This window comes from Agelaius tricolor, unplaced genomic scaffold, assembly GCF_023055355.1.
Source record: "Agelaius tricolor isolate 1412-34295 unplaced genomic scaffold, bAgeTri1.0.p SCAF_11, whole genome shotgun sequence".
Lineage (NCBI taxonomy): Eukaryota > Metazoa > Chordata > Aves > Passeriformes > Icteridae > Agelaius > Agelaius tricolor.
The window spans coordinates 13,230,475-13,245,302 of record NW_027269271.1 but is presented as its reverse complement, the minus strand read 5'-3'; the positions used below and the strand labels follow the sequence as shown (position 1 = coordinate 13,245,302).

The following is a 14,828-nucleotide window of genomic DNA, read 5'->3' as shown; positions in this document are numbered from 1 at the left end:
GGAACTGGAGTAAATTGTAAGGAGATTATTATTGCGTAAAACAAGTTTTATGGGTTACAAGATTTTTATTGAACATTCACACGAATCCGAAACTTTCAATTCATATATTTTGAAGTAAAGTTCACTGCTGGTGACAAGTACTTCTACATCAGTCACAAAACATTGTAAACGCCTTTGCTGTTAGCAGAATCATTACACAATAAAGAGATGCCAATTTCTGAAGTGTTTAGTGGGGCAAATACCCTGCACTGTTTATTGAGAGCTCTGTCTAAGACCTTTCAGTTTTGTTCATGGCTGTTTCTAGAAGCAATGGGAAAAATACCCAGACATTAAGTTTTATTTCTGTTTCACTCTCTACAAAAATGGAAGTGGTTCCTGTCCAAACTTTAGCATATCCTGAGGGACTGCATGGAGGACCTGTGCCATCCATGCAGAATTTGGACAGAGTGCCTGAGGCATTTCCAGCCAGATCACCCAGTAAAGCTCAGTGCATCTTCCCTTTGGGAGGTCTTGTAGAGGAGAAATATTTTTCTGTAACACTTGAAGAGGAACCAGTGAAGTCTCTTTTACCCTGCAACTTTCAGTTTTTACATAAACTCATTATTATATGGCAAAATCCCAGCTGGACAGGTGATGATGGGGAAAACAGTGCCAAAAATGAGCTCTAGTCCCTACCTACATTATTTCTATTCCATCAATAGCTGGGATTTCAGCAGAGGCCACAGAGGAGATGCAGGTCTAGACATGCTTGTGTCAGTTTTTCCCGACACTACTTTCACCCAACAATAATTATTGTGTATAATCTCATATACTGCTAGATCGCCTCAAAAGAGTGGAGCAGGTCAGAGGATCTAGACTGCTCAATAATGTGCTGTTTTGCAAGAAGACAGTAAATATTCTTGGTGTGACAAGACCTGTGTGAACAAAAATCCTGTTGTGCTCCAACTTGAAATTGTTTCAAAGCATTCTTAGAAGGCTTTGCAAGTGAGAAATTTGTTCTGGGAGTCAATAGCTTGGAGAAAATTTTAATTTTTACACCCCTCTGAAATATATGTATCTCTCTTCAGGATATGGGTGTAAAATAATTGTCACTTCTATGAAAACAGAAGTATCAGTAAGGAGGCAGATGGGTGGCAGTGATACATGGTCTAGAAGATTGATGGGTATATATTTGTATATATAAATGCAAATCACATAGCTTTACTGTTCTACCATATTAGTTTCCATTTGTTGTAGCTGTACAACATCAAAGCAGTGATGTCTCCGTATACTCCATTTAGTGGTAATGTAACGGACTACCAAAAAAAAAAAAAATCAAAGTGAGAGTTTCTAAGTAGTTTCCTGGCAATTGAGACAGCAGGCTCTTTCATCTGTGCTGTAACTGTGGCAGTGCATTGATTTAAACTCCTTCTGAGATCTCAAATGCTTTTATATTCGTAGGTCTCACTGGCTGCTTTCTTTTTGCCTTTTTTCCCCTTCAAATGATAAAATTCTAGCATTTAGCAGAATGCCATCTTGCTTCACCAGAAGATGGAGACTAATTTCAGCTTTGGTTCTAAACTGTACAGGTTTTGTAAATAAAATAGCTCTCTAAATGCCATTTGATTAAGAAATTGGCCTTTGACTTCACAATTTCTAATATTCTGACCAGAGCAAAGGGATAAACAACTATTATTCCTCTGAGATACCTGTGAGAGGGTTTACAATGCATTAAAAATTGTGCTTTGCCATTAATTTGGTTGACTCTCTTTGAAATATTTTTTCTGGTATGCTCAAACGGTAAATGAAAGGTTTACTATTTTATACTATATTTTCAATTTTAGTAATAATCATCTTTCTGTAGAAGCTTTCTTTTCCTATTAAAAATTCTTCCTGATAAGTACTCAACACATAAATTCACCTTCTTGTTGGAGAAACATTTATGAATGCCTGTTATTTAATGTATCATTGAAGCTACTGCTTTCTTGTTTAGGTTCTATTGATTAGGATTCTTGTGAAAAAAATCTGAAGCTGTGAATGAATGCAAGATGTTTCAGGAAGGACCTTATTTCTGCCCACCTTTGTATCTATGTGAATTGCCAACATTAAGAAGGCTAATTTCATTGTAGAGGGCAAGAGCATTATGATAATCTGGGTGAGGCACAGACACAATTTAGGATTTATTCTCAAAGGCAACTAGCAAAAATTGACTTGAATAAAGGGAGATCTTTCTGGTCCATGCAATCTATATGCTGCATAGCTCTTGCCTATGGAAATTAAAATGTGCATTTTCTAGCCCCTGTAAAATAATTTGGAGATCTGTGCCCAGGTCTCCAAAGCAAAAAGCAGCAGACACTGCACAGGTTGTCTGACACAGTGCTCATAATAATGTGGCATGAGCTGCAGTGTGAGAGCATGCAGACAAATACAGTCTCCTCTGAGAGGCATTTCTGTGTGTACAACCTTCAGGACACCAATGTCTGTGGAAAGGCTGCCTCTATAACTATGGATCCTCCTCCTCATGTCTCGTTGAACAACCAACTTACCAGAACATTAAATGTGTAGCCTAAATTATCCTTTCTATCTAATTACTACTTCTGCTAGACGGTTGGAGGATTAACAACATTAGTGGAAGTGGTTTATCAGACAATGTGGTACAATCTCGGGAAAAAACCTCAAGACTCTTTGTTTTGAAGAATGAATTTGTGAAAAGAGAAAGCTTCCAAAATATTGATATAGTACAGATGGAATGATTTGATTCACTCACATTAGCTGCCTAAATGACTCTAGAGATAGAGGTTAGCAGATGGGATGTTACTTAACAAGTCTTCAGAAACTGGATCGACACAAAACTGAATTGGATGATAGCTGATAGCCTTTTTAAAACATTACAGCTGAACTAATATACATGAGCTAATGAACTACTGTTTGTTTCAGAGTCTAGTACAGCTTTCAGAAAGCAGTTTGAAGGACTGAAATATTACATCCATGAATTGTCTGAATTATGGGGAAAAAAGCCCACCTAATCTTTTTTACTGAGTCCTAGACTTGAAGTCCTAATAAGCGGAGGGCTTACTAGTGACACTTTGAGGGATAACACATAGAAGAAAGATTCAAAGATACTGATAACTCCAGGCTCTGAAAAGCATGCAACCATTCACAAAAGGCTTACGAAATCTATTTTGACAAAAAAAAAAGGACTGGATAGTCCTATGCCATGTGGGTCTCAGTAAGTCAGTGAAGTATTTCAGATATTTTGTATACTTCAAGAAATTTCATCAGACAATCTTGAGATAAATCGTCATTCTAATCCGAAGTACAGGCTAATGTAAGTAAATAATGGAGCTCAAAATTACTTTAAAGGAAAAGGTCTCCAGCCCGTGCAAGACAAGCTTATGGGATAAACACTGTAACAGCTTGGATCCTCTCTACAACAGGTCCACAAAACACTAAGGCGGTGTCAAGCAGAGCTGAGCTGGCACTTAGAGAGCATCGAGGCAGGTAGGGAAATATGGATGTAGCAGCTGGGCAGCAGGAAGAGCCCCACAGCTCTGTGCTGAAGCCACAGCAGCCTTCTGACACAGGCTTACAGAGAAGCTTCCCCAGCACCAAGGGGATGGCTACTCTTCCTGGCAGAGAGACCTCAAAGTACCTGATTTTGGGGGCTGCAAGACAGATCTTGTTCATCTACTGCACTCCAGCAACCCTGGGCAGTCGTGAGTGGCCAACGATGAAGGAGGACAAAAAAGCTGAGAATCCATTAGGCACTTATCAGATGATGAGGCCATGGCAGGAGATAAGAGCACTGTAAGGGATCCTTTAGGAATGTTATCCAATGCCTTAATTCCTAGCCTACTCAAACCTATTTTTCCTCCATCCCCTTAAGTTCTCCAATGCCAATTAATGTATCTTCGATCTAAATAGCTAAACTGGGTGTTTGGGAGTGGGAAACTGGTGCTTATCAAGGGACCCTGAACGATGCAATTTCATATCCCATGTCTCTGAGAGGGGAAATGCAGAATAAATCAAGAATTTTCAGAAGGCTCCCTGAGGTAACTGTGGGTTTTTTCCCTGTCAACCACCCCTAGAGGAATGGTTATATTTCCTTATCTCACTAAAGCATTCTGTCAGTTCTTGGAACTACAAAGTGAACCTTTATGCAGCAGGTGGGCACACACACTGATAAAAGTGCTGATCATGATCATCTTTCCTAAGAAAAAAAATATGATTCCACATGCCTTGAGCATTGAGGAGTCAGGGAAAGCTTCATAATCAGCCATGTATAGCAAATTGTATCATTGTACTGCAGATCTACAAAATGAATGATAGCTTTGGAAGCAGATGAACTAACTCCCCTGTGTAAACAGTCCAATCACACATAGAGGTTCTACAACTATCTTTAAATACATGCTGAATATCACATCATATTTCATTTATTAACACCCAAAGGTCTCGCCTCTGTCTTAAAAGTACTGTTCTGGAAAATGAAATCCTTGAGCTCTCCCAGTGGCTCTGTAGCTGCTGGGACATCACCAGCTGTGTCAGGTAGATGTAGATTTGTTTGACCCATTTCCACAAGCCATAAACTTCAGCTGCAAAGAAGTTTCTATAGCAGGTGCCAATTAAGTCACTCAGATCTGGTAGTTTGATGATAAAAGCAATCAAGTATTACACAGCAGTTTGAGTGTTTTTATGTTTTTGTTTTCTGAGAGCAAGCCAACAGGAACACCATCATCTCTAGAACTGAGTTGGTCTGTTATCCCATTTTTAGAAAGGTGTATTTGTCAGAGATGAGCGTAGTTCTAGGAAAGCATGCTTTTCAGGAAAGAATGGTGTTCTGAAAATCATGTGGAAAAGAGTTTCAGAATTACCAATATGTGCTGTTTGACAACATGGAATCTAATGGCTGCATTTAACTTGGAAAGGTCTGTTTTGCAATCCAAGTTAATTGGAATGAAAAGGTCAAAACCAAAATATGTTGCAAAAAGATTGAAACAGATTTGATTCACCCAAATAATATTTTTGTCTTTAAATGTGTTAATTCCACACGTTTTTAGAATTTTGATTATCAGTCTAAACTGGAAAAGTTTTCCATGCTTAAACTTCCCTGTGACAGAATAACTATTTCCTCATCACAGGCCAAAGCTGGTCTCATTAATGCCTAACAGATCCAGGGTAGACCTTCAGTGTTCACCCAGGACACTCTGAATCAGACACAGCAGGAACTTGAGATCTATTCTGATTAAATGAAATTTGTCAATGAACAACAGTTCCCTCAAAGAAATTTTCAACAAATTCTAATGAGAACTATCTACTTTGGAACACCCTCTTGTGACCAGAATTTTGAAAGCTGCAGACCTCTCAAAATCAAACAGAAAAGCAATTTTTCTATCTTGGAACCTCAATTCAGTCCTGCAATGATTAACCCCTCATCCTTGTGAGTCTTTCCCTCTAGTACTCTCACATTATATTTCAGCCAAAATTACTTTCATCCTCTATCAGCTTGCCTGTACGAATTTGTGCAGCAGCTGCCGTGTCCACTGAAGAGTGAGATTCATGTGAACAAAATAGTTCTGACCCTGCAAATCCTTCGTGTCAGAGATAAAAACCCACTTCCACTTTCCTTAGGGATTGTTTTACCTATCTCCATCCAAATAATAAATATAAGCAAGAAAAGCAGCAACATAACTGATGATATTGAAGGAAGTTAAATCCTTTCTTAAATGTACTGACAGCTTCCAAAATGACAGTTTAGAAAAACAATGCTTTCTCTGTTTCTTTTGTTCTAATTGCATGGATAAAAGAACCCCTCATCAGTCAGATCAAGCTGTGTCAGGGGGCTTGTGCTCAAACAGGAAAAAAATTATTGCTCCCTCCTTCCTGAGCAGAAAACCCATTTTTCTACCACTGGGAAAAGCAAAAGATCAGTGACCAAACTGCAGCTAGCCCAGCACCAAGCCCCAGCTGAGCTGCACTGCAGTGCATTCCTGTGCCAGGGTGGGCTCCAGGACCATGCCTGAGCAAAGCCTCTTCCACTGCTTGCTTCCCCTTTCTTCCTTTCACTGCCAGGTACAGCCTCTGCCTGAAAGATCAACAAAGCTGCTATGATATAAAAAGGAAAATTTCTTAAATATGTGTTTTCTTTGTATGACTGACAGCGTTTCCAAGAACTTCTCTGTTGACAGAGCTTTGCAATACTGAATGTTTTTACCTTCTCCCTTTTTGGAAAACAAGTTCCCTGCAGTTACAACACATATAACATCAAAAAAAAAACCAAAAAACCACCCTAAAAAAAACAACCCCACAGGAATTTTCCTAAGTAATTATTGGAGATGGCAGAAAGGAATGAAGAAACAGCATTTTCCACTATGCTTATCTTGCCTTGTATTTATTTTCAATATCCAACTAGGAGCTGGCTACAGTTTCAGTTTCAATTTCCAGTCACCTCCACACGTACTCAAGGGAACTCAATCTACAACAGAGATTGAGATTCATGTCTGAAAGCAACCTGAGCTGAGTAAAACAACTTGCCCATAATTTGGTTAATCAACAATTAACCAAGCCTCTTGTGACGACTCAGCTCCATGTTGCATTTACTTTGTAAACTTTAAACAACACTCACTCGGTGTCAATTCACACCATGGGCTTTGTCCACATGGAGAACAGCTCTGTGCCTGTTCATGCAAGAGAGCAGCAGCACAAGTCCACATCAGCAGTGTGAATCCACATCAAAAATAGGTGCAGCACTACTGGGCTTTCAAAGGACCAACAATACTGCGGATCCTTGGGAGAGATGGAGAAAAATATATTGCCAAAGCAATTATTCTTCCCATCCCCTCGATTCTGCAAGTCCCTGTGCTGCCAGACCCAGAGGAGCAGGGCAGACACCAAGGCAGGGCAGGAAAGGGGAGCAGGCCCACTGTCCCCAGGAGAACAAATCCCCTGCAGAGGCTGGGAATGACTGCTACAGGACAGCATTTGAACTGATGCTCAATTGAGACCTAATTGTTGGTAAATAATTACTGCCATACAGTGATAGTTGAAACTACTTTGCATGAGAATTCATTACAAGAATGACAAATAGCAATTGTTACAGAATAAGCTTTATTTCATTCTTACAAATTTATGAAATAACAATCCTATCTATGCAGACTTCATTTACTAGATGGTGAAATGAGCAGAAATAAAGGAAAACTAATAGATAATTCCCCTAAGCAGCTCCAAATGTAGAACTAATGCAAAACTGCAGAAAATAAAAGGCATTATTAGTGTTGAATTTACTCTGTAACTTTACAATGTGCTGATTTGAATACTGCAACTTTTCATAAAAAAATGGCAAAAACAACACATCAGAATCAATAATGAAAATCTGTTCTAATTTGATGGGGTTTTTAACTACTAAAAGGAAAAAACTTTATAGATTGTTTTTGTTTGACAAATTCTGATTTTCTTTAAAAGAAATTCTCACAGAAGATTCTCACTATCAATTAGCAATTTCTCTCCCAATAGTCTGTAAAGGAGCAAGTGTGGCAGTCCACTAATTACTTTTTGTTTTATTAGCAAAGACAGACAGTTGAGAACAGGTTGAATTTCTGTAATTAGCACTGGGCTAGGAAAAAACCAGAAAATAATGAAATGTTTTCAGAAGCGAATGCTTGGATATGCCTGTTCCAACTCTTTTCTCTCTTTCACATTCATTTTTCTTAGGATTTTATGTCGACATGTTCAAACAGCACTTTGTTCCCTCTTTTGTTTCTGCGTGTACTGCAAATTTCATCTCTGCAGAGAAGGGCCACTCCATTCAGTGCTGTATCCATTGAAGACTTTCCTCAGTGCGTGGCTCTGTGAGCAGTGGAGCTAATGATATCTGGCTTCCAGCAGCTCTGTGTCTCCTGGTTGGGTTCTCTGACGTCTAATAAGGTGTGACTGCCAATTAAAGCCTTTCCTGTGGCTGACACAGCGCTGTCCCATGCGGGCTCTCAGAGGTCTAATAAAGGTGAGCTCATAGTGTGCTTGTGCTTACAGCGAAGGAATGCAGCTACTCTCTCCTCTGCCTTCCTTTTCTGTTTCTCAAAATTTGTTGAGTAAAACACTCTCCATTCTGGCAAGTTTCAGTGAAAATGGCCACAAAAGCTCAATTGTGATGGAAGATACTCAAATGGATGTACAAATACCTATCAAGTTTCTTTGGAAATACAGTCTAAAAACTGCTCTTTCTACAGGAGACTACACTTATCTCAATCAAAGGACTTACATCTGAAAAGTGGTTTTGCCTTAAGTGGCATTTTTTTTCTTAAAAATCTTGGTGGGCCTGAAGTACCATTCCTTGAATCTTGTCTCATATCATTTTGATAGCCTGACACTGCATTCAGCAACCTATTCTTCCCTCAATTTTAATCACGAGAGAAGAATTAGGTCTAGCACCTTAACTTCTCAGTGTCATGGACAGCTTGGTACAGAGAGTTTTTGCTCTTCTACCCCTAAAGGCACAGCCTGTGTCAGAAAGCTCACAGTGCCCAGCTGGTGCCCAAGCGTGCCTGTTGTTGGGCTCAGCAGCCCTTGGAGCACTCTGCCTGGCACAGAGCAAAGCCTGCAGCCCGTGCTCCCCCATGTGCTATGTAAGGGAGTCCTGGCAGGAGAAGCACAGCCTTGCTCTGCCACACCCATGGCACCCTGTGGCTGGCTGAGACTTGCAGCAATCCACCCGACTTCATTCTCCTCATGCAGGGCTGAGGCAAAGGACTCTTTGTCTGCATTCAAAATCATGGCTATTCATTGCAAGACAAAGTATTTTTTTTCCCAATTATCAGTAGAAACTTAACCTGGAATTTCAAAACACAGGGCCAGCTCCCTCACTCCCCTGCTCTGCACTCCCATGATTTGAATGTCTTTTAGTTCTTCACTCTGCATTAAATGGCATGAATAGTAATTCCAGGCTGAGAATTTTTTGGCCTGATCTAATCCTCACTTAACTAAAGTATCAGAGTCTTCTCTGGCTTCAACAGACACTGACATGAGCTAGAAAGGAGAGTAATGAAGTGAATGGAGAACCAGAGCTCTACTCAGCAGTTCTGTAGCCATAAAAAAAATTATAGAGTTCCTTACAGGGTTTCACATTTGCACAAATACAATAAAAATACTGTCTCATAGATCAAGTCCCCATGATTTTGTGATGGAAAAGCCTGTTTATTCACACACAAAGGGCCATCTCCTGCTGCTATAAAAATCTCTCCGCTAAATGCTTCAGTAAAAATGCTGCTGAAGAAAAAATAATAATCAAATTGTCCTGAATCCCTTGCGACTTCTGTTCCAAAGTGGTACCAACAAGAAGGCTTGTTGAAAATATTAAAAATCTACAAGCAGTTTCACAAAAACCACTGTGCTTCATGTTGGAGGGAGAGTTTATCCTACAGAGGCAAAACTCATCACTAATGCTTTCCTGTCATGGGCTGTCCCATTTCCAGAATGGTTTTGTTCTTCCTCAGATTCCCGAGGTCCCAGCACAGTGGTGCTGGGCAGGAGGGAAGGGCAGGGGCAGACCCAGCTCATGGCAGCTCTGGGGCACACGCCCACCTTCTCCCCTGCCTGAGAGATGAGAGGAACACGGGGCAGGGCCTGGAGGCAGCAGGGACACGTGGGCTGGACACAGCACGGTGAGGACAAGAGCACAGCACCCACAGGAACAGCACTGCCAGGCGCTGCAGCCCAGCCAGGACAAGAGGCGGATGAGGGAGGATGAAGGTGGATCTGAAAAAGGGCTCAGGGCAAAGCCACAGGCTGTCCCACTGAGAAGCAACATTCCATGGCTGGATTTTAAATCATTGCTTACAGACATCCTTGTCTGCATCAGAGGACAGGTGTGATCTCCATACTTTGTCAGGGAAAGACATTTATTTGAAAAGGAATCCATATTATTTACATGAAAATGACCAATATTCCAGGTGAACAAAGTATTCCATATAAGAATATAATGCTGAAAGGTTCTACCTTGAAGCAAGTATACTTTAGAAAGTACCCCTTTGTTCTACCAATTTTTTTTAGTTACATCTGCTAGAAATAATGACTACAGAATCTCTTTCAACAAAAGGTCATTTATGTCAATGGACAGAACACAGAGGATCAGATCACCTGCTGTAATTGCAAATTAATGCTCTACTGCTAATGCATTAACTACACAATATTGATCTACAATTGAATCATACAGGCTACTGTGAAGTGATTTTTACTTTAATATTTTTATGCTTTTATTGCTTTTTCCATAATGCATTTTCTCTTTCCACTGGAATTTTCTATAATTGTTTCCCATTTTAATTTCCTGCAGCAAGATGAGTTTAAAAAAATGTATGTCTCTTTCAAAACCTTGCAAAAATCTAACAAACCATCAGTGTGACATGGTAAATCACATAAATGTTGCAAAACATGCAAAAAATTTTTGATATACGTCTAATTTTGATAAATTGGGGCTTAAAAAAAAGCCTATTTAAATTACAAATAAAATACCTCAGCCTCACTGGAAAATTGTAATAATGACATGTATCACAGAAAGGTGCTTTCTAGATATTTCTGGAGCTCCTGGTATACAATGAGTGCAGGATTATCTCCATATTAAAATTCTTGTTTTTTTTTTTAATTTTCATGCCTGTACTGAAAAGGTGTTGGTAGGTTCAGGTACGTTAAAAAACCATGGTGCCATGGATTCAGCTGAAGAATGAATGAAATGTTTCAGCATCTTTAAGGAGAAATTAAAACACAAGTGGGGTCTTTTTGCAAGTGTTTCTGAAGTCCATAAAGGGGAAGAATGCTCTGTTGAATTGCTGTCTAAAATCTTCAGCCCAACTACTACTGACTACAATAACCTAGTTTGTTTTCCATATCTGCTGCAAAATCCCTTACATCCAAACCTTTTTGTGAACAACAATAAGATGTTGTCCTCCATCTTCTAAAGGAGGGGATAGGACATATTTTGATTACTGAAACTCTCTCCCCCCATCATTTCCTAATATACCTGCTTAATACCACTTGAGGTGGTTATGGCATACAGCAAAATATGGCTTACCACCTGACTCCTGACTTGCATTCCTGTGTATGATGATTTTGCAAATGGAAAATAAATCCCCATATTTTAAAAATAAAAGCATTTGGAAAAAATAATGGAGAACTGATTGCAGGTGAAATATCTGAAGAGGAAAACCTGATCTTGCTTTTAATGGAAGAACATTTATTATTCATAAACCTTTCCTCTAACAGATATGCTACATTGCAGTTAAATCAACTCACACAAAGCCTCCTTATTATCCTAGGCCATGAAAGTCCTGCTGCCATGGCAGAGAAGGCACAGGACTTGTTGGGACACAAGGAAGGGAAGCCCAGTGGCCAAGCAAGAGCTGCTGTCCCAGGCTCTCAAGCTGGGCTCCATGGACAGATCAGTACAGCCTGAGCTGCTCTGCAGTATGGGACCATGTGGAATGCTGGATGATCTGGCAGCCCCTGCCCTTCTCAAGCACTGCTGGGTAACAGGGTGGTGAGAGCAATGACACAGCCCAGTTTTAAGGCCCCTGTGCCTGTTTGGCACAGCTGAGCACAGAGGCTGCTCCATCACTGCCAAAGCCCAGGCTGCTTTCTTCCTGCCTCGGGATCAGTCATAAGGCATCCTTGTGGCTTTGGAAATGTGAAGTCAGATCACAAAATGTGCAGTGGTGTGTCAGTCTGAGTGTCTCTTCAGAACCACCTCCAACAGTATCCAAAGCAGATACTTTAGATAAGGCTATCACACACATACAGAATTCCCCCACTACAGTCCCACCTCCTACCTGCTTAACTCAGGGACTTGCTATGCAGTGCATCTTAAATACTGAATCATTCAGTAGATCACGTTATTTGATGTTATCTACAAATTCTGTACTCACTCTGTATGTCAGTACTGAGAAAGCAGAAGTGAATGTCAAAGCTGTAGGCAACAGAGGTTGTGGCTGCTGAAGGAGCAAGTTGGGCATTTGATACCAAGGACATGTGTGAGATTGGGATTCAGGGAAAAGAATATCAGCTGGCTATTTGTATGACCTTGTTTAGAAGGAAAACAATGGAAATGATCCTCATTATCCTAATTAGGGTCCAAAGGCGACCTGTGAAGATGAGGCTGTCTTTTTCTACAATGTATCTCATCTGAGAAGCAAATATGTTTCAGTCTAGTCCCAGAAAGTGCATTCCTTTAACGACTTTCCATAGCGATTACTCATTTCCTTCTCCCTTCCATCTGTCCTTCCCATCGTAAGGGAAAGACGTATGGCCTGTATTCACAATCCAGCATGAAGCTTACTAAAGGTTTATTTTAAAATGGATGCAATTGAACTAGTTCAGATCCTTACCTACACAGCCACTTTAGAATCTATTTATCTGAGATCAGTTTAAACTACTTCCCTACTTTAGTGAAACAGAAATAAATCACTCAAACTGAGGATATTTTTGATCCAGAGGAGTTTAAAATCAGTTCTAGAGATGACTTAAGTTAAACTGGTGAAACCTAAGAACAAAATCAGACTTTTTTCAGCATCTCTGGGAAAAAATTGTTGAAAAGAGAAATTGTTCTATACAGGGCAAAAGATCTCTATAGATCCAAGTCATTTGTGGAAGCCAGTTTCAGAGAATTTGATTACTACTAAAAAGAAAACAATAATTAATGTCTTGTAAATCAAATAGTCTTTCTCTCAAGCACTGACTGGGATGTCTGCATGAAATTATATTTCAGAATTTCCCATTACCATTGGGACAAATCAACAGGAAAAGAAAAGAATAAAGAAAAACCAGCTACACAATCTATATAAAATAGAAGTGCAAAAGGGACATTAAACCCCTTGACTTTTAGTCATCCAGAAACAGATACAGCAGACATAGAACAGAAAATCATTTCATTCTGTGTAATTCAGATCATGTAACATTGCTGCAGACAAAGTCATTGAGAGTGCAGCTCTATTAGCAATAACAAATTAAATGCATCTAGAGCACTAAAAACAATCCTTGCCAATCCTAATTTTTTTTGGTAGACAAATGCTGCCCTGCAATTTGCACCATTACTTAATATTTATATGGAAGAAGCTCTCAGACAATTGTGTACAAAAGGCCAATCTCTTATCTGCCCATGAAAAAGAAAAGTTTGAATCACTTTAATATAACTGAAACAAAAAAGGAAATGGTATTAATAAATCCAAGGAGCATAGCAAGTCGATAAAAAAGGAACAGCCTTCTGCTTGAGCTCCCAGAGATGCTAGCTTTGATGTGTATTAAAAAACCAACCAGACCAAAATATTGAGCTGGCTTTTTTTTTTTTTTTTTGTGAAACAGCAAACAAATGACTAATCGCAGCAGTCACTGTAGCTGTGTAAAAAGGATGGTCACACTGAATCTAATTTCAATGTCAAAGTGAATTGTGGGAATGAAACCACTCTAGTCATCCCATGGAGTGACACAAAGCCGATATTCACAGGCTCCACAGCTGCTGTTGTCTATGGTGGGACCCACAGATAAAGGGGATGAACATCTACCAGAATGTAACAATATACAATGGAACAATGGGACATAAAGACCACCTGCTCCTCAGCCAGTCTAACATGCATGCTGCAATGGTGCCCTGACATGCCTGGCAGAGGTAAGGGGCTGATTTTCGGCCAATTTCCTGGTGCCTGTAATACGAGGCCACCAAGGCTTCCTACCATGCCAGGGACACACCAACCATTCCAGTGTGGCCAGCAGCTAAAACCAACCCTCAGGCAATGCAAACAGCCTGGCTGCTGAATGCAGCTGACACCTCAGTCCAGTGCAACACCAGCACCTCAGCAGTGGGTGCAGTGCTACACCTCCTGTTCCAATGAACATCCCTGAGGGACACAGATGCCTCATAAACCAAAGTTACTTTAAAGTGGCTCCCTGAGAGACCAACATAGTGCTCTTTGGAAGCCCTCTCACCTTGAGAAGGCTCTTTGCAGAAAAGAAAAACTGAGAATACAGGAAGAACAGATAGGTCGAGCTAAACTTCGTGTCAACCTGGTTTGTATGACAAGAGAGAGAGATGTTTAAATTTTAAATCATTTAAGCTAGAGATAATAAGTACTAACAAACTCATGGTTAGCTTTTCCCCAGACTGGTACTGGAACACCCAAAGTTCTCTTCTGGCAACTCCTCCTCCACCTCCATGTGAAATGAATGTTTCTTAGCAAGTAGCATGAAGTGAAAAACATGAAAATTCAATGGTAGAAACTCCACACTATCAGAATGTTTGAAAGGAAGCCACATTACAATCTTAATCACAGCTACTCGAACGTTAACATTTTAAAGAAAGAAGCAGTACCTGCAGGACAGAAGCCCCACTGTGCAGAAACTGAAGCCCAGCCTCAGCAGAATCGATGCCTCCAGTGGCCAAGATGGGAAATCCTGGGAGAGCCCGGGCGATGGCGGACACTGCGCGCAGGGCGATGGGCCGGATAGCATTTCCTGCAGAAACCAGGACACCGCGTTAGCAACATCCCAACTGGCCCTGGTGGAACCTGCACATCCCTCATGCTACAGCAACATCAGGAACTAACATCTACTCCGAGGTGCAGGGGTTGGTTATATTCATTTATAAACTGACACCAAGTGGGTTGCAAGTGGTACCAGTGCTTGTACAGCAATTTATGCACGTGGCTGAATACAGAAAATGGCAGAACATTTGGATGAACAATGCAAAGCTAGCTTGACCATTTTAGCTGATGCTCAAAACAAGGACTAACAATGTCTGAGACAGGAAGCAATACTTTACCATACAGTACACTGTAGATAAAGAGATCTATGTTTCTACATAGAGAATTGGGTTGATT

At 40.3% G+C, this 14,828-nt stretch overlaps 1 protein-coding gene across 4 annotated transcripts in view; it reads right to left on the bottom strand.

Annotated features, from left to right (window-relative positions):
* Positions 1–14,828, bottom strand: part of DPYD (dihydropyrimidine dehydrogenase) — a 331,540-nt gene that overhangs the window by 46,472 nt on the left and 270,240 nt on the right. For all 4 annotated transcript variants that reach the window (XR_011680584.1, XM_071436195.1, XM_071436197.1 and 1 more), the window contains exon 19: positions 14,321–14,463. Coding sequence is in view for 3 of the 4 variants with exons in the window: in XM_071436195.1 (XP_071292296.1) it covers positions 14,321–14,463 (143 nt within the window). In the remaining variant the exon portion in view is untranslated. The remainder of the gene's footprint in view (positions 1–14,320; positions 14,464–14,828) is intronic.